Below are 21946 nucleotides of genomic sequence, written 5' to 3'. Positions count from 1 at the left end.
AATCAAAGAGATGCTATTATAAACACTGCAGACCAAATTCACTGCTGATGTAATTCTCTGAAGACAACTTACACTGCCGTGAAGTTAAATGTGCAGAGTAAGTTTGGGATTTCCAGAGCTGATGCAAAAGGTATGAAGAACCAGGGACATTAAGGTCTGTAATGCCAGTAATGATTGGAGGTAGGGTGTGTACAGGTTGTTTGTGACTCAAGGGGGCACCCTTGAGATCATGACATTCCTTGACCAAGTTTTGCCATTAGGGGGAACCTCACTAATCCAGAGAAGGACAAGTTCTGGCCACTAGAGCAGTGGTGGGCAACCTGCAGCCCATCAGGGTAATCTGATTGCGGGCTGTGAGACGTTTTGCTGACATTGACCATCCACAGGCACAGCCACCCCCTGTCTCCCGCAGCTCCCAGTGGCCACAGTTTACCGTTCCCGGCCTATGGGATCTGCGGGAAGGGGTTGGCCGCAGGGATGTGCTGGCCGCCGCTTCCCACAGCTCCCATTGGTCAGGAAAGGAAAAATGTGGCCAGTGGGAGCTGCGGGGGGCCGTGCCAGCGGACGGTCAACATCAGCAAAATGTTTTGAGGCCCACAATCAGATTAGCCTGATGGGCCGCATGCGGCCCACAGATTGCCCATCACTGCACTAGAGGTACCACTAACTGCTACTCCTAGAGAAATTAAGGGTTAAAATTTCAAGCCTTAGAATCAGTTTTCTAGTGGGGTTTCCATAGGAGTGGTACCCTGGAAGAGTGATTAGGCAAGAACTCCTTCCTCAACTCTTGTGAAGCCAAGGAAGCAGCTGAGATCTCTGCTAACGCTGTTGCATCAAAGCAGGTGAGACATAACACCTAATCAGCAACTCAGAAAAAGGGCTGGCATCCTATCAGGGAAACACAAAATTGAAATTTCTAAGGGAGGAAAAGGGTGTAAGAGTGAAAAATTCTCCATGGTATAAAGCAGGATTATGGAAAAACACACACACACACACACAAACAAAATAGGTGGAAAAGGACATCTCCACCTCGATATAACGCGACCTGATATAACATGAATTCAGATATAACGCGGTAAAGCAGTGCTCCGGGCGGGGGGGGAGGGGGGGGGGCTGTGCACTCCGGTGGATCAAAGCAAGTTCAATATAACGCGGTTTCACCTATAAAGCGGTAAGATTTTTTGGCTCCCGAGGACAGCGTTATATCGAGTTAGAGGTGTACCTACAGGTGGTTGGAACAATCAGACACACCAGGATATAGGACCTTTTATGGCTGTATCCATACTACATAAAGCTTCAGGCTGAGCACTATTATTAAATGTAGGTCCCTTTTTCCAGACACCAGGGAAGTTTTTTTCTTATAAATGAAAAATATTAATTTATATATGGTTTATTAGACTTTTGAACAAGCAATTTATACTCTACTTCAATTTATCTTGTATTTTCACTTAAAGGCCAACTTTCCTGAAAATCAACTGCAGAACTCAGTTGTAATAACTGCCATCGTTGTTGACTAATGTAAGTGAAAAACTGTCTTCAGTTTTGAATTCTGTCTTGCACATTCATTTAAGACATATACATGAATACCTATGGAATCTCACAGATTACTTATTGTGCCCACAGCCTTTGAAGTAGTGCATTTGTAGCATTCATTTTCAGCCAAACAAATAAATGGCTTCTTGGCTGGCTATACAGAATTACAGAGGTCACTTTATCTCCCAGACACATTTTTCACTGGAAGGTAGACCTGGTGTGAAGGGACGGAATGAGGCACAATGTCAATACTGGGAGGTGAGGGGTATCAGGAATATTTTCTTTAAAGTATGGGAAGATAGGATTTTTTTTTCAGCCATGGGCTACTGATGATGTGTGTTTAGTGGAATGGGAGAAGGAAGAAAAGGTGCAATTATGAAATATGTACTTTGCTGTCATAAATTCTCTCACAAGTCAACAATGGCTTTTTTGGTTGTTTGTGAAAATTAACATTGTTCTCCTGTATGTTTTCCTGCCTTTGATGGACACAGAGGGTAAAGTCAGTTTCATAATTTCAATTTCCAAGGGTACAATGATACCCGGACTTGTATCTTGCTGCCAATCAGATTCCCTCTTTACACAAAGAGTAAGTGACAACTAAATAACAGGGAATAAATACACAGAGGAGGGTTATGGTGACATCAAAATCCAGGTGAGTGAAATCTGAACGTATTATGTCACTAGAATACCCAATTACTGAACTAAGTGCTGGAGTTGCACCAATGATCTAGCCCAGATACAAATGAGATATTAAGTGAGCCAAGGTTATGATAAATTTTTGCTGTTAAACACCAAATCATTACCTTTGTGACTGCATGTCCCTTACTCTTTGTATTAGTTTCCTGGTGAGGTGAAGGAGACCTTTCTGGAGAGACTTCTTTCTTTTGGCAGAGTTTGCCAGGAGTATTTCTTTCTACCAACTGAAGCAGCTCTATCTGTCGTCTTACTTTCTTTTCCTCCCTTTGCTTTTGTAGCCGTCTAGGGTATCTTTCTGATGCTGGAATATACCTTTTCCCAGGTTTGTTTATGTTCCAGTCAGGTCTCTTTCCATATTTTTCCATAGGTTTTGTTTGTTTCTCTTTTCTTGCAAATTGGTTATACAAATCAGTGTAACTGCCATTATTCTCTTTTTCGGAAATTTTATTTTTATCTGGATACTGCATTTCTTTCTTGCATTTTTTGATGTTAAATTTCTCTTTATATTCTATGGAAATATTTGGAGATGTACAGTCCACAGTTCTTCTTTCTACAACTGGCTCAGTACATGTTTCAGTTCGGATGTATGCTCTGGTGTCAAAGTCATCTAAAAAGAAAAGTATCTCTTTTATATTTTTCTAAGCAGGCCACATGACTTCTTTGATTTATATTTCAGTATTTAGACTATAAATGCATTACTACTCACTTCATTCAAAACATTGGTTGCTACAATATTGGCACACTCTTTTATTCTTTTTGATGTTTCAAAGTAAACAGCACAGGGGAGAACCAACATAGTTATCAGATAAACTCAATCCGTGTTTAAAAACATGGGGAACAAAATGTAAGAAAACTTAAAATATAAATGAAATGAAACTACATTGTCCTGATATATAGAGTTCATCTTGTATTGTGATAGCCCAATGATGAACAACAACATGAAGCTTTTATATGAATATTTAAGGGGCATCTTGTTTATAGTTTGTCAGATCATATTCACCATTTTAAATGCTACTGAGTGTAACAGGCATTCCCAATCTGGTTTCTTTTTTCTCTTCTCTGACAGGGGTTCTGAGTTAGGAGCTGACTCAGTAACCTGTCACTTGGATCCCCACCAATATAGGTTAATTGGGATCTAAGTGGAAGACTAAGGGTCACAGCTGAAGGGCTAATTAGAGGGAAAAGCAATCCTAGCAGCTGGGAGCAGATACATAGAGAGGAAGGAACCCTTGGAAAGGGTGGAGGTGCAGAACATGAAGGAAGACAGACCTGGTTGTTCTTAGTACTGCTTCCTTTTCCCTTAGTAAGAGGGGAGCTGACTAGGACTTGTACATATATAAATAATACTATCGGTAGTGGCCTGATAGAACACTATAATAAAGAACAGTGGTGGGGAAGGTGGCTGGAGTATGTGGGTCTGTACCTAAGGCAAGAGAGACTCCCAGGGGACCACCCTGCAACATAATTGGGGGCTTCTCCTGGACCTGTTTCCCTCATCTGTGCAGGAAGCCAAAGAGGGAGCCAGCACAAGGGTCAATGATCTGGGAAGTGGAAGAAATTCTGAAATGGAGTACTCCATACAGTTTTTTCAACAGTCCTACCAACCAGAGCAGCAGGCCAAGACGGTGTGGCAGGCAGACCAACAGAATGTTCTCCAGGACTTTATCAAGGAACAGATGGCCATACAGCATGGGATACTGCAGAATCTGGTGAGTCCCGTGACCGGGGTTAACAATAGAGCCCAGGGAACTGGATATTGTAAAGTGGCTCCAAAAAATGACCTTCAGGCCTTTCACCAAACTTTTGAGAGGGTGGCTTTAAGTTCTGGTTGGGATAAGGCATCATGGGCTTTGCAAGTGACTCCTTATCTGATAGGCAAAGCATCCCTAAGTGAAGAACATGCCATCGCAGATAGAATGGTTCTGTTGTCGGAAAGATCCCAACAGAAATTTAGGATGGTGAAAAGCAGAGAGGCTATCAAGACTGGGCTACTAGCTGGTTGTTACCCCCAGAGAGCCAGGGGGTGGAGGAAGTGATGGATGTCTGATCATAGGAAGACCTTGCAGGAACTATTCTGTAGTGGGGAGTATATGGGTGAACAGGCATCAATCCTCCACACTGGACAGTGTCGGGAAGCTGACTGACAAATTCTTAGAGGCCGACCTACCCAGAAAGACAGTCCATCTTTTGCTGGGACAAGAGATGAGAAAGAAGTTGGAAAAGGGACTGAGAAAAGGAGAGAGAAGTCCAAAGGGCCCTCATACTCTGCCAGAAGAGGGTTGGTGTGTTACCAAATGTCGGTGGCCAGGACCCATAGAAAGTGTTTGTGTATGGACTGCAAGTTGGTGGCTTTTGTTCTGTGAGACATGATGAAACTCCAGTAGATGTTACCTGGGACGGTAGTAAGGTTAGAATGTATACATGGGGAAAGGAGACATTCTTCTTGGAGGTCAAGAGAGTGTTTATATGGAAGGTGGGAGTGGTGGAGGCTTTACCCCATACAGTTGTGTTGAGTCTGAACTAGAAACCCTTCCCAGTGAGAGAGAGGAAACTCCAAGGAGATCACAGGGTCAGTTATGGAATGTGGAAAAGGAGCTAGAAGAAGGGGGCTGTCAGACAGAAATAAAAAAAACCCAGACAGGGAGAGAGAAGTCAGGAAGGTCAACAAGAGAGAAGAGAGTCTAGTAGAGGAGGAAGGAAAACAAAGGTATAACGGGGCTGATGATTGAGACCTCTAGGGATATAGCTGATAAAACAAGGGTTTCCTGGGGAGTCCCAGGAATGGACCAGAGCAAGAATGAGATGTCAGGGACAGAAAAAAGTGTCATGGAGAGTGAAGAGAACCTAGAATTAGAGGTAGAGTAGCAACAAATTAGAGGGAAGGTCAGATTGTCTTCATGCCAAGAGCATTCTACTGACAGGCAGAGACTGAATTGTGGGGACAATCCCCACCCACAGTTGGGGTTGTTGTTTTTTTGGAAACAGAAGACAGTCATTAAGGAACTGTGAATAAACCTAAAGATGGAGTCCCACAAAAATCAAAGAATGGTGATAAAGGCAGAGCTCAGCCCAAAAGAAAAGAGCATTTGGAAGAAGATGGGGAGGTGTGTGACAGCTTCTGAGTCAGGAGCTGACTCAGTAACCTGTCACTCAAATCCCCACCAATATAGGTCAATTGGGATCTAAGTGGAAGACCCATTAGCAAGTAGGGCCACAGCTGAAGGGCTTATCAGAGGAGAGAAGCAACCCTAGTAGCTGGGAGGAGATAAATCGAGAGGAAGGAAACCCTGGGAATGCAGAACCTGAAGGAAGCTGATCCAAAGCTGATCTTTTTTTCCCCAGAAGAGGGAAGCTGACTGGGATGCATATATATGTAAATAGTACTAGAGGTGATGGCCTGATAGAACACCATAATAAAGTACAGTGGTGGTGAAGGTGGCCTGAGTGAGTGTGGTCTGTATGGAAGAAAAGAGAGACTCACAGGGGACCGCCCCATGACACCCTCTTCTTCTAAAAGGGAAAACTTTGTTTAAAACAAATAAACCACCTTCCCACCCTACCAGTCCCCTTCATACATTATATTAGGCACACCCCAAATACTTAATTCCTTAGAATTTGCAAATCTCCATTAATCTTTCTATACTTGCTGCCAAGCCCAAAATATAAATTTCTAGTTAAAGAAACAAAAAATATTTCAATGGAATTTCCCAACCCACTTGAGGGCTGGAGGTTAGTGACTGTGCACCTACTCTAGGTATTTGTTGCAATAAAGAAACTTATCTATTTAAACTAAAAGCCACACTATGGCTGTATATTTTTACTAAATATAATTTTTGCCTTAACTATAGTGCTAAGAAATGTACAGTGTCCTTGATCTTCATTTCTAGTAGTAATGTTTGACATGTTGGAACAAATTGGAATGTCTTGGTATGTGTTAGCCTAAGGACCTCTTAATACCAACTGGCAAAGGTTCCTGTCAGGCCTGACAAACTCACTACACCTAACACTTTGCTATTATAGTATTTATCTATTAAAAATACCATGTGAGTTCTTAAATGAAAGCCAGGATCATGCTAGTCCTTAATATCATTGTGAAATGTATGTACTGACTTATATTTAAAGTTATGTATATTAAAAATATGTCCCTATAGTTTGTTTCACGATGTTACTCGCCAGCACAGGTGAAAAACCAGTTTTGCCAGACAAAGGGATGTATAGTCACATGGCTACATAGGTTCATATGTAGTTTAAGCATTGTAAGCAAAACACAATGGGAGCTACACTTGCATTTCAAGACATCTTGACTCTGGGGTCAACACAATGAGTGTTGGTTAATATAAAGAGAAGCAAAAAGCCATTTAGTTATCCACTGGCTGAGGAAACCCATTGAAGGGGGTGAGGTGTATTCATGAAAATTTGGATCCTGTTTTTTTGTCTGAAAACCAGCAGCTCTGTCTTAGAATCCCTGGGAGAAAATGGTTATATTTCCTATTTTATAAAGTAGATTAATAAGTGTTACTAGTTCTGTTTCCACCCACTAGCCGTCCTCAGTATCTCTCTCTCTCTGTTTGATCATAAGTTTGATTTTTCACTATACCTTTCACTTCTGTGGTGGTATAAATGATCTGATTTTGAGTTGTATTGGTCAAGCTGTGTGTATTTGGCTCCTCTGGGGATAGTGAACCTAGTAATTACGGTGAATGTCCAGTGACAGGGGCTGGACACTATAGGGGAGCATTTTGAGGACTAAGGGGTTGGTGTATACTTAGCACTAACCTGCACAGAGAGGGGAGGTCTGCAGAGACCTGGAAGTAAGTGCTTGTGGAGCCAAATTAGAGGGTGTTTGTTTCAGGGAGCTAAAACATAGCAGGGACAGACAAGACTACTCCACCCTAAGGGCATGTAGTGATGAGGTACCTGACTACCCTAACAGTGTGAGATCTGGATATACAATTACTTTTATGCATGTTTTGCAAGGAGGAATTGTGGAAGGTTTTGCCAATTATTAAACAAAATGCTTTTGTACCCTAACTCCAAAATCACTAGCAGCAATTTTCTAGTATCTTCACTACCTCTTTAGGGCCTCAATTCATAAGATATTAAGCGTGTACTTAAGCATGAGAGTAATTCATAGATTCCAGGACTGGAAGGGACCTTGAGAGGTCATCAAGTCCAGTCCCCTGCCCTCATGGCAGGACCAAATACTGTCTAGACCATCCATGATAGACGTTTATCTAACCTACTCTTAAACATCTCCAGAGATGAAGATTCCACAACCTCCCTAGGCAATTTATTCCAGTGTGTAACCACCCTGACAGGAACTTTTTCCTAATGTCCAACCTAAACCTCCCTTGCTGCAGTTTAAGCCCATTGCTTCTTGTTCTATCCTTAGAGACTAAGATGAACAAGTTTTCTCCCTCCTCCTTATGACACCCTTTTAGATACCTGAAAACTTCTATCATGTCCCCTCTTAGTCTTCTCTTTTCCAAACTAAACAAACCCAATTCTTTCAGCCTTCCTTCATAGGTTATGTTCTCTAGACCTTTAATCATTCTTGTTGCTCTTCTCTGGATCCTCTCCAATTTCTCCACATCTTTCTTGAAATGCGGTGCCCAGAACTGGACACAATACTCCAGTTGAGGCCTAACCAGCGCAGAGTAGAGTGGAAGAATGACTTCTCGTGTCTTGCTCACAACACACCTGTTAATGCATCCCAGAATCATGTTTGCTTTTTTTTCAACAGCATCACATTCCACTGAAGTTAATGGGAATACTCATGTGTTTAAAGTGAGGTATATGTTTAAGTACCTTGCTGAACTGGGTCCTATTTTGTTTACTCACATGACCGAGTGAGTGCCACACACTGTAGTCAGACCCATATTAATTTGTTATAAGATACGTAACAGACTATGCCAAGCACCCTATGTAATCAAACCCAGTAATACAGTTAATTTGGGCAACAGGCTGGTAATACTCCTATGCAGTACTTGTGAACCATGAAGGCACATAAGTCTAAGCATGCCTGCCTTTCTTAGGAATATCACATCTCGTCCAGTGTTAGGCCTTGTCTACGCTACACAGTTTTGTCAGCAAAAGGTGGCTTTTGTCGACAAAACAGTGGAGGTGCAAGCACGACAATGCTCCTCCTGCCAGCAAACTCCTGCTGTGTCAACAAAATAAAACCACCTCAATGAGAAGTGTAGAGCTTTTTGCGGCAAAGTTGGATTGACAAAACATCAATATAGACACTGTATTCGTTACTGCTCACTGTTTTAAACTCCAGAGCCCTGTATCCAGCTATGCAGGCATGTGCCCCTCCCCGCCTCTAAGCCCAGGAAGTTTTGAAACTGCTCAGTGTGGAGAGCTCACATAGCTACTGCCCAGCTGAGCATGCCAGCTCCAGCAGCAAACACACTCCTGCCTGGACTACTGGGGAAGAGGTGGCTCTCCTAGGTCTGTGGGGAGAGAAGGCTGTGGAAGAACTCTTAGGAAATCATAGAATCAAAACATTAACTTGGAATCCTGCTTGCACTGGGACTGCAGCAGCAGGCACGTTGCTGCGGGGGAGGGAAGGGGCAAGAAGAGAAGAGACTGCTGTACAGGGGAGGGAGGTGGGGGCTGATGTCGGAGTATCCCCTTCCCCCTGCTGGTGTACCAATCTCTGCTGAGCTGGGATGGGGAGACACCAGCGGTCCGTGCACCAGCTTTTGCCTCAGGAGTGGTTGCTTCTGTGGGTTTCTTTTGTAAGTGTTCAGCAATGTCAGTTTGGTTATATTAGAGTGCCACTTTAAAAAGTGATTTTAAATGTGTTACTTTTCATGCACACACAGTAATCATTACAAGGTTCAGAGCACAGTACAAACAAGGCCGGGCTCAGCACACTACAGTAACACACATTACTGTGGCTCAATGTTAATATGCTCCTTCAAGGCATCCCCTCAGCCGAATAGCCCCTTGTTGGGCTTCTGTTATAGTCTTGTGATCTTAATGCACAGCACAATACTGAAGAGCAGATCCATACTTTCTGATAGAGGTGGCTGGGTTGCAGGTTATGAAGGCAGTTGAAAAGCAGAAGGGTAGATAAAAATCAATGATTTTTTTTGATAAAATGCTTTTGGAGGGAAAAAAACCAACCTAAAGCAACAAAGAGTCCTGTGGCACCTTATAGACTAACAGACATATCGGAGCATAAGCTTTTGTGGGTCAATACCCACCGTGTCAGATGCATCTGACAAAGTGGGTATTCACCCACGAAAGCTCATGCTCCAATACATCTGTTAGCCTATAAGGTACCACAGGACTCTTTGTTGCATTTTACAGATTCAGAATAACACTGCTACCCCTCTGATACCTAAAGATAGTTTTAATTAAGACACATTATAGCTCAAAGATATCCCATCATGGAATAGGGATTATAAATTCTAATTCTATAGTATGAGACAATATATTCATGTAATGTTTAAGAAAAGTTTTGTAAATGAGTTCCAATAGTTCACGGATTAGGGACCCAATCTTATGGGGTTTCAGGGGCTTCTGTACAGATTATTTAGGTTAATTTTTCTATCTACCCATTGGGACTCAGTGCTCAGTCTAGAAGATACCATCAGATGTTTAGGACTAGGGATGTTTTGCAGGTCTCAAACTGTGGATTTCTGTTTCCAGAGCTAACATGCTTGTTAACAGCAAAAATGTTTTAAAATAAATAAAATAAATAATATATAGAGGTGAGAAATAAAAGACCTCAACCCTATTGTCCCTCTGTAACTGTGTGTACATAGAGTCAATCCCTTACCTCTCTAAAAGTGCAAAGTTTCAGAAAGTTCAATGAATAGAAGATTGTTAGGGGCGGAACTACACTCTGCCCCCACTATATCAAGAACTGGCCTAATGTGATGACAGTTTGTGAACAAAATCGTGAAAAAATAGATGGCACTGTCACAGCCAAAGTTCTCAACATCGGTCTTAAGAGAAATGTTGAACACATGCTGAATACCCTGAAGCCTATTTCTGTAGCCTTGAACAAAATGCAAGGAAATAGATGTTTTATTGCTGACGCTGTTGAAATTTGGAAGGAACTGAGTGAGATCTTAAAGAGAAATATGCAATGACAGAGTTAAATTACAAGCATTAAAAAAATGAATGGGACAAGCACTATCTCCAGCTCATTTTCTTGCAAATATTCTCAATACTCAGTACCAGGGACAAACTTTAACTGCTGAAGAAGAGTAGGAGGTTATGACATGGACATCCAGCAATCATCCCTCCATAATGCCAACTATAATAAACTTCAGAGCGAAGGGTAAACCATTCCAGAAATATATGGTTGCTGCTGCTGTTTTAATGAAAATCACACCAGTCAACTGGTGGAAGTCACTTAAGCACTTGGATTCAGAGACTGTTGAAGTGATAATCTCACTTTTAACAGTAGTAGCTTCTTCTGCCAGTGCAGAAAGAATATTTTCTTTCTTTGGACTAATTCATTCCAAATTGAGAAATCGTTTGGGACCTGAAAAAGCAGGAAAGCTTGTTTTTCTTTTCCAGATTATGAACAAACAGGAAAATGAAGGTGAAGACGACTCAGTTAGCTGCAGAACCCAATATTTTAAGTTTCTCATGTTGACCTGGCTGACATAAATGAATTTTTTTTTGAAAAACAAAAATTAAGTCAACTATTTTAGTTAAACAATTTTACCAAAAACAAAAACCTAATTTTAAAAAACTTGAATGTTTAACTAAATTCAAAAATTAATATGCTTATTTTGTTCAATAACAAACATATAATATTTTAAGGAAAAAAATCCAGAATACGTAACGTTATTTTAGTTAAATAAAACAATTTAAATGTCTGTCTGGTGATGTTCTCCTCCTAATACAGCATGGCAAGAAAATCCTCCAAATATTAATGATTAACCTGTTGAATTGGAGATAGTTTACCTCCCAGTGACTTCATAAATATCTGCTTCAATTACCTTTGGTAAATGAAATAACCAAACAATCATTGACTTTGTGATATAACTGTACAACTAATCTGAAAAGTTTCCAAAATAAATCCCCTTAAAAATGTATAGTGTGTACCTTCTAAAAATGAAACCTACATCTATCTCTGAGTTGTGAAGAATATGTATTAAGGTTGTAACAACCAACAAGAATGCACTTTTATGAAGAAATCCATGATTAAATCGAGTCTTCCTAACTAGTGATTTAAATCAAATCCACCCTGAAAAGCAGCTGGCAATCTCGTAGGATGCTCATGGAACAATGGGATTGAGAAACCTTCATCATGTGATGCTGTACCTGCCCCCATGAGTAGGGCCCTACCAAATTCACAGTCCATTTTGGTCAATTTCACGGTTATAGGATTTTAAAAATCATAAATTGCATGACTTCAGCTATTTAAATCTGAAATTTCACAGTGGTCTAATTGTAGGGATCCTGACCCAAAAAGGAGTGAGGGGAGTTGCATGGTTATTATAAGGGAGGTTGCAGTACTGCTACCCTTACTTCTGTGCTGCTGCTAGTGACGGCACTGCCTTCAGAGCTGGGCAGCTGGAGAATGGTAGCTGTTGGCTAGGAGCCCAGCTCTGAAGGCAGAGCCACCAACAGCAGCAGTGCAGAAGTAAGGATAGCATGGTATCACCCTTACTTCTGCATTGCTGCTGGCGGGATGCTGCCTTCAGAGCTGGGTGCCCAGCTAACAGTTGCTGCTCTCCAGCTGCCCAGCTCTGAAGGCAGTGCAGAAGAGTGGCAATACCGCAACCCCCTTAAAATAACCTTGTGACTCTCCCCACACTCCACAACTCCCTTTTGGGTCAGGACCCTGAATTTGAGAAATGCTGGTCTCTCCCAGTGAAATCTGTATAGTATGGGGTAAAAGCACAAATAAGACCAGATTTCAGGGAGGGAGACCAGATTTCACGGTTTGTGACACGTTTTTCATGGCCGTGAATTTGGTAGGGTCCTACCCATGAGGTATTGCAAACCCTTCCCAAAGCACCCTGCAGCTAGTTGCACAGTGGGATAGCTACCCACAGTGTACTGCTCTCTCTGTCGATGCAAGAGCTGCTGTTGTGGATATGCTCCACTGACACAAGGACCATAGTGTGGACATGCAACAGCGGTTTAATTACAGCAGCGGTTGTACATCGTCATAACTTGCGCTGACAAAACTCTCTAATCTAGACAAGACCTTAGTTTCCCTATTGCTATTTTATTTACTCTTGATACTCTAATCTGTCTAAGCAGTCACTTCTAGTTTTACTCTGTGCTGTATAAACAAGATTTGCCTCTACCGATAGCCTGAGCTAATGAAGGAGCTATTCCACAATTTTTTTCCCTTATAGAACATGATATCCTACTAAATCATATTATTTTTTGGAATTTATACCTGTCTGCACAGCAGTATCTTTCCGAGGAGAGGTTACGGTTTTTACATCTTGATGCATCTTACTGCTCACTTCATCAGAACAATGATCATGACTTACATTTGAAAGGCCAGTACAATAACTCTCAGATATTTTATCACCTAAAAAGGAAGAAACAAGTGACTTAAGTTAGCAATTTTCTATTAATGGTCTATATAAATCACACTATCAGGTTAACCTTATCCCTATAGTTTAATAATTAGTGCTTCTGGGTTCTAGTCCTGACTCTGCAATTGGCTCACAGTGTGACCTTGGCCACATCTCTTAGCCTTTCTGGGGAAGATCTTCAAAAGAAATTACAGGACTTAGGGGTGCAAGTCCCTCTGAAAGCCAAAACAGTTGTACTTGTGCTCCTGAAAATCTTCACCGGTGTCTTTCTTCCATTATAAAAAATGGATAATGCTGCTTGGTGTTTGAGGCTTGATTAACATTATATATGTTAAGCTTTTTGAGGTACTTGACTGAAAGGAGTTTAAAAGGATAAAAGTTTTGTTCAGTTTCTGAAGCCAAGGAGCAATATCTAGACTGAGAGGATGTTTTTTCTCAAAAATAGGATCCACAGCTCATGCAACCACACCCAAAATAAAATGAAATATATTAAAGTTTGGTACTTGCCGCCGCCGCCACCACCACCCTCAAGATTCTTCTGCAGTTTTGAAATGTCATGTCCTTTTTGAGCCAACTCTCGAATACGTTGTTCCTGTTTTAATCTCTGAGCCTGTTCTTGTGCTCTCTGCATTGTCTGATAGAGCTCATTTGTTTTAAGAGTCATGATTTCCTATCATGAAAAGGGAGAGAAATGCATGAGATCATTTAGTCTGAGAATAAAATAAATGGCTGCATAATCTCCTTATAAATTTACATCTATTCATAATTTTTTATATTTGGGTATTTTTTTAAGTGAGCAAAAGAAATAATAGAGATGCAAAGATCTTGGTGAGGCTGAGAGCTTAGTGCCAGCACTGTAGCAGCATAAAAAGCTAGACTACGTTGTGATCCCCTGTATCATGTTCCTTGAAGGGAAGCAAAGCAGCATGTATTAGAAAACTGTGCACTCTATACTTATGGAAGAGAAGCAGCAGAGATGCTTCTTCACACTTTTAAGGCTCTGTGGGTTTAAGGTGCAGGAAATGGAGCCAGGTAACAGCTCCTCTCAGCACATTACAGATTTCAGAGTGGAAAGAAGTGCTGGAGTTCTGGTCTCCTCTGTGGCTCTTAGTGCATGTTGATAAGGGGGGGAGGGGAGACATCTGATGGCAATAAGTTTCCTGAAGGAGCTGTGCTGCTTGAGGGAGGCAAGTCCAGTAAAGCAGGTCATCTGTACAGGATCTCACTCCCTAAGATCTATAGGGATGCCTCTGGAGAATCTGGAGCCCTATGTGGCTTGAGATACACCCGCACAATGCCTTCCTTGAACCCCACAACATCTCCTCCAAAAGAGGAGAATAACTCAAGTTATGTGGCTCAAAACATCAGCTAAATCATTTATCTTAATTTTATTCCTTCCGCACATTTGTCCATAGGGGATGGGGCCCCTAGAATACTAAATTTGAATCCACCAATGGGTGAGAAGGCTTCTGCCCCCGGAAGATTGAAATAAAATGTATATGGAGTGTTTTGTGTGGTAGTCTCAAAAAGTATTCTAGTACCTCCAGAATGTGTCACTGGTTTTTTGACATGACATTACTAAAATTTATTCGGGGGGGGGGGAGGCGGTTGGGAGGGGGGGAAGAGACTTCAGCCCTGACATGACCCATCTAGTCAAGTGCATTACATAACATTTGTGGGGTCTCTCAGAAGCATCAAGCTACAGACCAATACTCCAGTTAGGCATTCTCAGATGGTATTGGAGCTCAAAGCAGTTTTTGCTGTTTTAACTAAAAAATTTAAAAATCCTATTTTGGGTACAAAACATTGCCTAAGACTTTATCTTCCCAAGCTTTATTTAAAACTATTTGAGGTTTTTGTCCGTCTTGGTGTCTTTTTGTGAAAATTGCCTGGACCTCAAACCACCCACCACAAAAAAAACCCCACAACCAACCCCTCAAACTAGTGAGTACCCAAAATGAATTTTATTGGTGAGGAGAGAGATTTCAGTTTAATGCATGTGAAGTTAATAAGTTCATTTTTTAATTATGGAAAAATAGGTGGACAATGTCCTTTCTAAAGTGAAAAAATTTAGAGGTTGTGTTGTGGGGAGTAAGGCAATACTTTCCCCTCACAATAGGGTGGTATTAGTGCTGACTTAATTTTCTAGGCTTTCTAGTTTAATCAAAAACGGTGGGTAATATTTTTGAATCAATCCCGTGGGTTCTGTCACTTCTTCCATTCAAATATTAAAAACTATTAATTTATGTTAACAGAAGTGTGGCAAAATCCCCTACACTGCTTCAAAAAATCTCAAGATTTTTTACCTTAACTGTAGTCACAAATAGAATTTCAAAACTACTCTTGCCTCATGCATTAGATAATAGTAGTATTTACTACTTATTTCTGAGTGTATTAGGCATTGGCAGTTCTACTAAACAATGTCATTTACTTGCACAAAGTAAAGGCTTAACACCCACTTCCTTTTGTTTTTGTTTGAGCATATCCTCTTCAAACTGTTTTTGCATCAGTTCTCGTTCTCGTGCTAAGCGGTGTTCTTCTTCTTGTTCTTCCCATTTTCTTTGCTCTTCCTCCAGCTGCTTCTTTCTTCGCTTTTCCTCTACTTGAGCCATTATAGCTTTCTAGTGATGTCAAAATCATAATAAAATTTAGTGAAATTAACACTTAGTATGCATAATATAAAATGTATTACATAATTTCATGTCTCTCATATATAATATTAAAAAATAGAAAAATGTAATTTGTATTCTGATTCTATAAAAATCCAGTTCAATAAGATAGATATTATTTTCTTTGCCACACAAAATAAATGAAGCTTAGCTCTCTGGCAGGTAAACCTATTCAGCAGAAAGTATGGCAAAGAAAAATACAATTTTTAAAAAGTCTCACAGGGTGTGGGAGGATGTACACACATGAGCCTGAATCGTATCACATTGATTACTTTTTATAGACTTCAATTTTCCTGGGGGGATAATAAGGTATCTGATATACTTTGATCCATCTGTTTGCCCTGGAAGGTGTTATAAAGGTATTGTACAGTATATTATGACTCCAGTCAGATACAATAAACCATACTGCTTTGGCAGTGGATGTAAATATAATTAGGGGGCTTAGTGTAAATGAGAATAAGGACCATACTGTTTTAAACATCTGCTGACTAGGAACTACAATATCAGTCCAGCTAAGCTATGCTGTGGGTTAGAGGGAAAGGGCACACACGTCCTATTAGATGCTTAAGGATGTGTCCTATTTTTCTGAGGCATCAGTTTAATAATAGAGGCTCTTAAAGCACTTGACAAACATTAATTATGCCTTACACATTACCGCTGTAAGTGACACACATCTGGTTAACCAGGGTAATCTGGTGAAGGAAAAAAGTCACAGTTTCTATTCCCTTGAGCAATGTGTACTGGCACCTGCCCTAGTCACATCACCACACGTACCCTCATTCATTCTTCCCACGGAGGCTGTGTCAGATTAAAACATGATTGTACCTGATGTTCTAACTGTTTCTGCCGCCTCCTGTCTCTTTCCTCAATTTGTGCAGGATCCAAGAGAGCTGTCATTGACCGGAGAAAACTATGAAGAGAATCATTTAAATGTTTTTCCATTTAAAAAAAAAATTCCAGAATTTTATTTAATCTGAAATATCAGCAAGATTTAAATGTAAGACTTTTGTGTCAAAATATGTACCTTTCATTCACTGTCATAGGTTTGCACTACAATAAATACAGTAACTCCTCACTTAACATCGTCCCGATTAACGCTGTTTTGTTGTTCCGTTGCTGATCTATTACAGAACATGCTCATTTAAAGTTGCACAATGCTCCCTTATAACGTCCTTTGGAAGCTGCCTGCTATGTCCACTGCTTGCAGGAAGAGCAGCCCTTTGGAGCTAGCTGGTGGGGGCTTGGAACCAGAGTGGGCTGGCAGCCCCCCTATCAGCTCCCTGTGCAACAGCCGCCCAGCAGGCTATCAAATGCCGGACAGTTCAGGTGTCCCTCCCCACGCTGCCATGTGCTGCTCCTGCCCTCTGCCTTAGAGCTGCTCCTGAGAGCCTCCTGCTTGCTGTGGTGGGGGTGGGAACAAGGGTGCTGATGTCAGGGTGTCACCCTCCCCCTGCTCCTGCACCCCATCTCCACAGAGCAAGGGGGACACCACAGGGCTCAGGACGGAATGAGTTTGCTGGCAGCAGCCGCTGTCTCAACTTGCTGATCTACTTAAAAAGGCTTACCTAGAGTGGGGTCAGCGTACTTAAAGGGGCAATGCGCGTCTCTCTCTCACACACACAGACAGTGTGTGTCTCTGTCTCACAAACACATGCACCCCCAGGCACTTTGGAAAGCAGAGGGAGTGGTGCACGCCAGCAGGATAGCGTGGGTTCATCATCGCATTCAGTTTCCGCAGGGAATGTTTGCAGCCACTGCCATGCATCGATTGTGTCTCCTCCTTCCATTCATGCTGCCTTGTAGAGTGTGAGGCTACATTAACAATATTCAGGGCTTAGCTGAGTGCTAGTTCATCATTTAGCAGCAAGGCATTCCCTGGGAAATATCCCACTCTCTTCCAGCCTCTGACTCCACCACCTCACCAAGCTTCACAATCATCATTGCTGTGTACAGAATTAAACTGTTTGTTTAAAACTTATACTGTGTGTAAGTCTTTTGTCTGGTGGAAAAAAATTTCCCTGGAACCTAACCCCTCCATTTACATTAATTCTTATGGGGAAATTGAATTTGCTTAACATTGTTTCACTTAAAGTAGCATTTTTCAGGAACGTATCTACAATATTAAACAAGGAGTTACTGTAATGAAATTGAACATAAGAATTTTATTTCCGGTAAATTTTACTAGTGAATAATTGAAATTTCTTTTTCAGTAGGGAACCATACAAATTCCTGAAGAGAGGAGTAAATACTAAATTTAATACCACTTCAAAGATTTACTAACTTCTAAAGATATTCCAGAAATGAATTGATTGGGAAGACTACTGTAATTGAGACGTGCACTCACCTGGCTTTTTTATTTTGTTCCGAAGTAGTGTTCTCAACAGTTTTTTCTACATTCTCCACCTTTGAATGTATGAGATGGCCTAAAGCTGCAGGTGTAAAAGGATGAATAACAGCAGTCAGGGCCTGAGATTCGGGGGACAGGCAAAGAATTTCAGGCTGCTTGTTGTATGTTCCATTTATGGGGTGTTGTGGATTAGCACGAGGGTAGTTCTTTAAAGAATCAAAATGCACTGCCCATCTCTCATGCTCCTCAGCCTAAACAGACATGAAGCAATAAAAAAAATGGAAATACACTCAGTTAGACTGTCATATAAAGTACTTTTAACTAAATATTTTGATAAAAGCTAAACAGCAGGATTTGCGTTTTTAAAGCTCTATTATGGTGCTGTGCCACATAGAGTAGTTAATTCTAGAAATAGGAAAACTGGGTTCATATGAAAGTGACCTGACCTGAAGCAGACCAAATTAAAACCAAATCTTTTTGGTGAAAAATCACTTACAATGCATTGAAACTTGCAATGGCAAGACTCAAAAACTAGCAAGTGAAAAGGTTAAATTTGTCAAGAATCTTTCAGTCTTGTATAAAATAAGTTAATACTAGTACAGGGTTTTCCATACAGCTTTCTCTGCAACCTTATCTTGATGTATATTATTTTTCATGCTGTCCATTAGTCCTACAAGCTGCTCAGCTTATTGGTTACCACTCTAGTCACTCATCCATGCAACTTTGTCTTGCTCCCCAGATATTCTCTAGCAGCATGAATGAGTAGCAGGAGCAAGTTCTTTTGCGTGACAGAAAGCTTTTCTTAAACATTTTTTTGTGGGCACATATCAGAACAAGTGTTCGTATTCTCTCTCACCAGCCCAGATTCATCCCCCTGCACTTTCACTCTGGGACAGCAGTCGGCATGCTAGGTGTAGGGATCCTCGCTACTATGAATTCTCTTCCTTCCCCCTAATTTCTCACCCAGACAGTAGAGCCTGCTCAGAAACACTGCATCAACAACAAGAGGTGTTCCATGTATGAAGTATTTGCAGGGAGGCTCTTTCAGTCTCCGCCACAAACATGCACTTTAACGAATCACAAAGATCCTGGCCACAGGCACTGGTACATTGTTCATTGTGCTGTCTGAGGTTTTTGAGGAAAAGGTATCTTGTTTCCCTCCCACACAACCACCTAGAGATTTTTTTATTTATTTTGTTGGCCCTAGTCTGTCAAATGGGCATTCTGACATGACACCCACACAAGCCAAAGGAAACAAGGTTTCCCCTGTGGGTCCTCTCTACCATGTGTGTATATATACAGTTTTCGCATTTGACTCTCCTAACTTCCAGAAGGAATTGCCTTTTTGGAAGGATTGGGGGGAATGTTCCCTTAGTATTTGCCTTCTGAAGAAAAGAAACTAGCACATCTCATATAAAATCTTGCACAGGGTGAATTCCCAGAAGCATAAATCCTCTTCTCTGGCAGAAAAAGTTTTAGTCTTATATTAGAGAGCCAAGAGAAGCAAGGAGTCCAGGGGAAAAAAGGAAATTTGAAAAAATGTTATCAATCCTCCTCCCACTCTTCCTTGAGTTTCTTGTCCCCTAAGGGAGGTAAGCTGTCTGACTCAGTTGAAGAGCTACAGCAGGGTATTTGGGGAAAGAATTTTTCTTCTAAAAGTCTTTTGGTGTAATGTACAGAAGGACTACAGAAATAACACACATATGAGCTGACTTAGAATGGACTCTTTGTTCCCTTTGCTGTCAAAGTACTAGAATGCTACTTCTGCCGTTACTGGCTGGTTGTTTAGCTATGTCATAAAGACTTGGGGTAAACTCCTGGTCCTAGTGAAGTAAATGGGAATTTTACCACTGAATTCGAAAGGGCAAGGATTTCACCTTTGATTTTTCAGAGGTACTTGGTGCCCACAACTCCCACCAAAATCAATAGGAGATGTGGATGCTTATTATCAGGCTTTCAGAGTTGGTGTGATCTACAATTTGTTGATAGACTTCCACTTTAGCAGAATTGAAAGAGAAAGTTTAAAAAACAGACCTTTTCTTATTCCAAATCACCCCTCTAAATTACAGCTACCTTTGATAAATTATGTTTTTCCTCTATTTTTCGTAGTTTAGCCTCTTCCTTTTGTTTGTCCAGATCTAGAAGCCACTTCTTCTGTTGTTCTCGTTTCATGGCACTAAAGGGGTGCTCCACTGGTGTAGCTTCCTGAAATGACAGAGATACTGGTCTTTTACCTGCAGCAGAGAAACTGCCTGCCTCCCCCCCCATTTCTCATTTTTAAGTAGTACTGCCATTCACGAATACCTGCATTACTTCACATACTGCTATTCTATCTGGCGTAAAATAATAGACTTCATTTTCAATACAATCTGGCCCAAATTAATTTTCCCATCAAGGTCTTCAGAATGTTCACTATAAAATGCAGCTGATGATGAACTCTCTAGTCATCTTTATTTCTATTGATATCCTCAGCAATAGTTAATTTCTACATGTTTGCTAGATTTTATTTAACCTCCTAATTTTCCTTCATTTTTGTATTACGAGCTACATACAGGGATTGGCTCACGAATCAAGTACTTTCCTTGATGTCAATCCTATTAACATCAGCTCTAAAAATATCTACTAAAAATGCACGAATTCACAGAAACACCTCATAACATCAATATCCTTGTAAACAGTGGATTCAAATGAAGCAATAAAAATGATAGAGGGAATAAAGTTTGGAACAGGCTTGCTTAATGCAGATACACACCCACAATAGTAAATTCTTCTTAGAGATAAGATACTACATGCAACTTAGTCTTACCCCTAACACAAATGCTGTACGAATGGCAGCTGGCAAGTCAGGAGAACTGAAACTAGCCGACTGAGCAGTTGGTCCACTCGAAACACTGGGTGCAACTTCACTAGCCTCTGTGATCAAAGTGGTTCTAAAAATGTGGTTTTCCTCAGCAGCAATGCTCAAATCAGCTGGAAATGTCATCTGAAAATAATAGTGTCTTGGTGATTTAAAATACTCAATTTAACTTTTTTGGGTTGATTGTTTCAATATAAATACATTTTTTAAAGTATTTTTAAGTAAATTGTACTTTAGGTTTGTACAAGCTGTAGTTCATAGAAACTTCTACCAAAATATGTAATGTACATGCAATTACCACTGTCCAACATGTCAGGAAAAAAAAGTCAAATAAATCCCAATTCTTGGGGTTCAAGATGGACAACTTTCAAAGGATTCTGAATGCTACATAGGAAAGCAATAGCCTACTTATGCCATAATGCTGATAGATGCTACAGCCTGGAGAATTCTGCTTGGCAGGGTCCAATGAAATGGATAGCATGAAACCCAGTCCACCCCGGTTATGTTCCCAAGAGGATGCCATTATCACGTATTTATCAGGTTGCAATTATATTTTTAAACCTTCGAAAAAGTCATCCTTCCTAAATCAAGACATATTAGGTACCAAATCCTTGGATAAGATTAAGATAGAGTGACTGAATTTGTTTTCCTTTCTATTAGTAGAGGATCCATCCCACTCAGACTCTCAAACTAAATATTGATTTAGATATGTAGATCTTATAGTTGAACTTGTCTTTAATCTAACTGGTTCTACATACTGTACTTGCACAAGAGGGCAAATGTGTTAAACACCAAAATTAATGAACAACCTAAGTATTGCTTGACTGATCATAACTATACTGTTTTATTTTTCTCAAACACAGAACAATGAAAGAGGAAAAAGTCAACAAATTAAGAATAAAGGTTAATAAGAAACACCAGAATGAACAAAGTACAGAGGTAGGAATTAAATGATAGTTACAGTATGAACAAAGTCGCAAATTATAGGCAATAGGCAAAGTATGAGGCTAAGAGGCCGATTTCACTTGACAAGAAGCTCTACATAGGGTTTCTGTGGGAACATTGAGGGCGTCTAATGCAAGACAGACCAGAGAGAGTGAACATGGGATCTCTGGAGCCACTTTCCCCAACCCCACCTCCACCCACACAATAAGGGCTTCATATAGAGTCCTTCAGGGCTCTGTTAAGACATACAAAGATCTTTGTTACCGTTTTTCTACTAGGGAGAGGAAAGGGAATCTACATGTGCACAGCCCAGTAACATGACCTGTGTGTTGGGATTTATCCCTAAATGCAGATTTTACAAGTAATCAGT

At 40.7% G+C, this 21946-nt stretch overlaps 1 protein-coding gene and 1 long non-coding RNA gene across 18 annotated transcripts in view; one reads left to right on the top strand and one right to left on the bottom strand.

Annotated features, from left to right (window-relative positions):
• Positions 1-21946, bottom strand: part of CCDC66 (coiled-coil domain containing 66) — a 90447-nt gene that overhangs the window by 53643 nt on the left and 14858 nt on the right. For 15 of the 17 annotated variants that reach the window (XR_005601211.1, XR_005601207.1, XR_005601206.1 and 12 more), the window contains 8 exons: positions 20581-20757; positions 19848-19979; positions 17772-18025; positions 16253-16337; positions 15218-15379; positions 13266-13428; positions 12614-12751; positions 2337-2836 (listed from right to left, as the gene is read on the bottom strand). Coding sequence is in view for 8 of the 17 variants with exons in the window: in XM_039546926.1 (XP_039402860.1) it covers positions 2337-2836; positions 12614-12751; positions 13266-13428; positions 15218-15379; positions 16253-16337; positions 17772-18025; positions 19848-19979; positions 20581-20757 (1611 nt within the window). In the remaining 9 variants the exon portion in view is untranslated. The remainder of the gene's footprint in view (positions 1-2336; positions 2837-12613; positions 12752-13265; positions 13429-15217; positions 15380-16252; positions 16338-17771; positions 18026-19847; positions 19980-20580; positions 20758-21946) is intronic. The other 2 variants (XR_005601208.1, XM_039546927.1) reach the window with 1 other exon arrangement.
• On the top strand, positions 765-21571 carry LOC120409230. The gene is made up of 4 exons (XR_005601220.1): positions 765-842; positions 1455-1518; positions 3735-3938; positions 21495-21571. It is a non-coding gene; the product is annotated as an uncharacterized LOC120409230 (long non-coding RNA).

Source organism: Mauremys reevesii, linkage group 7 (assembly GCF_016161935.1).
Source record: "Mauremys reevesii isolate NIE-2019 linkage group 7, ASM1616193v1, whole genome shotgun sequence".
Classification (NCBI taxonomy): Eukaryota; Metazoa; Chordata; order Testudines; family Geoemydidae; genus Mauremys; species Mauremys reevesii.
The sequence above is the reverse complement of the archived record's forward strand: the minus strand, read 5'-3'. Positions and strand labels throughout refer to the sequence as shown.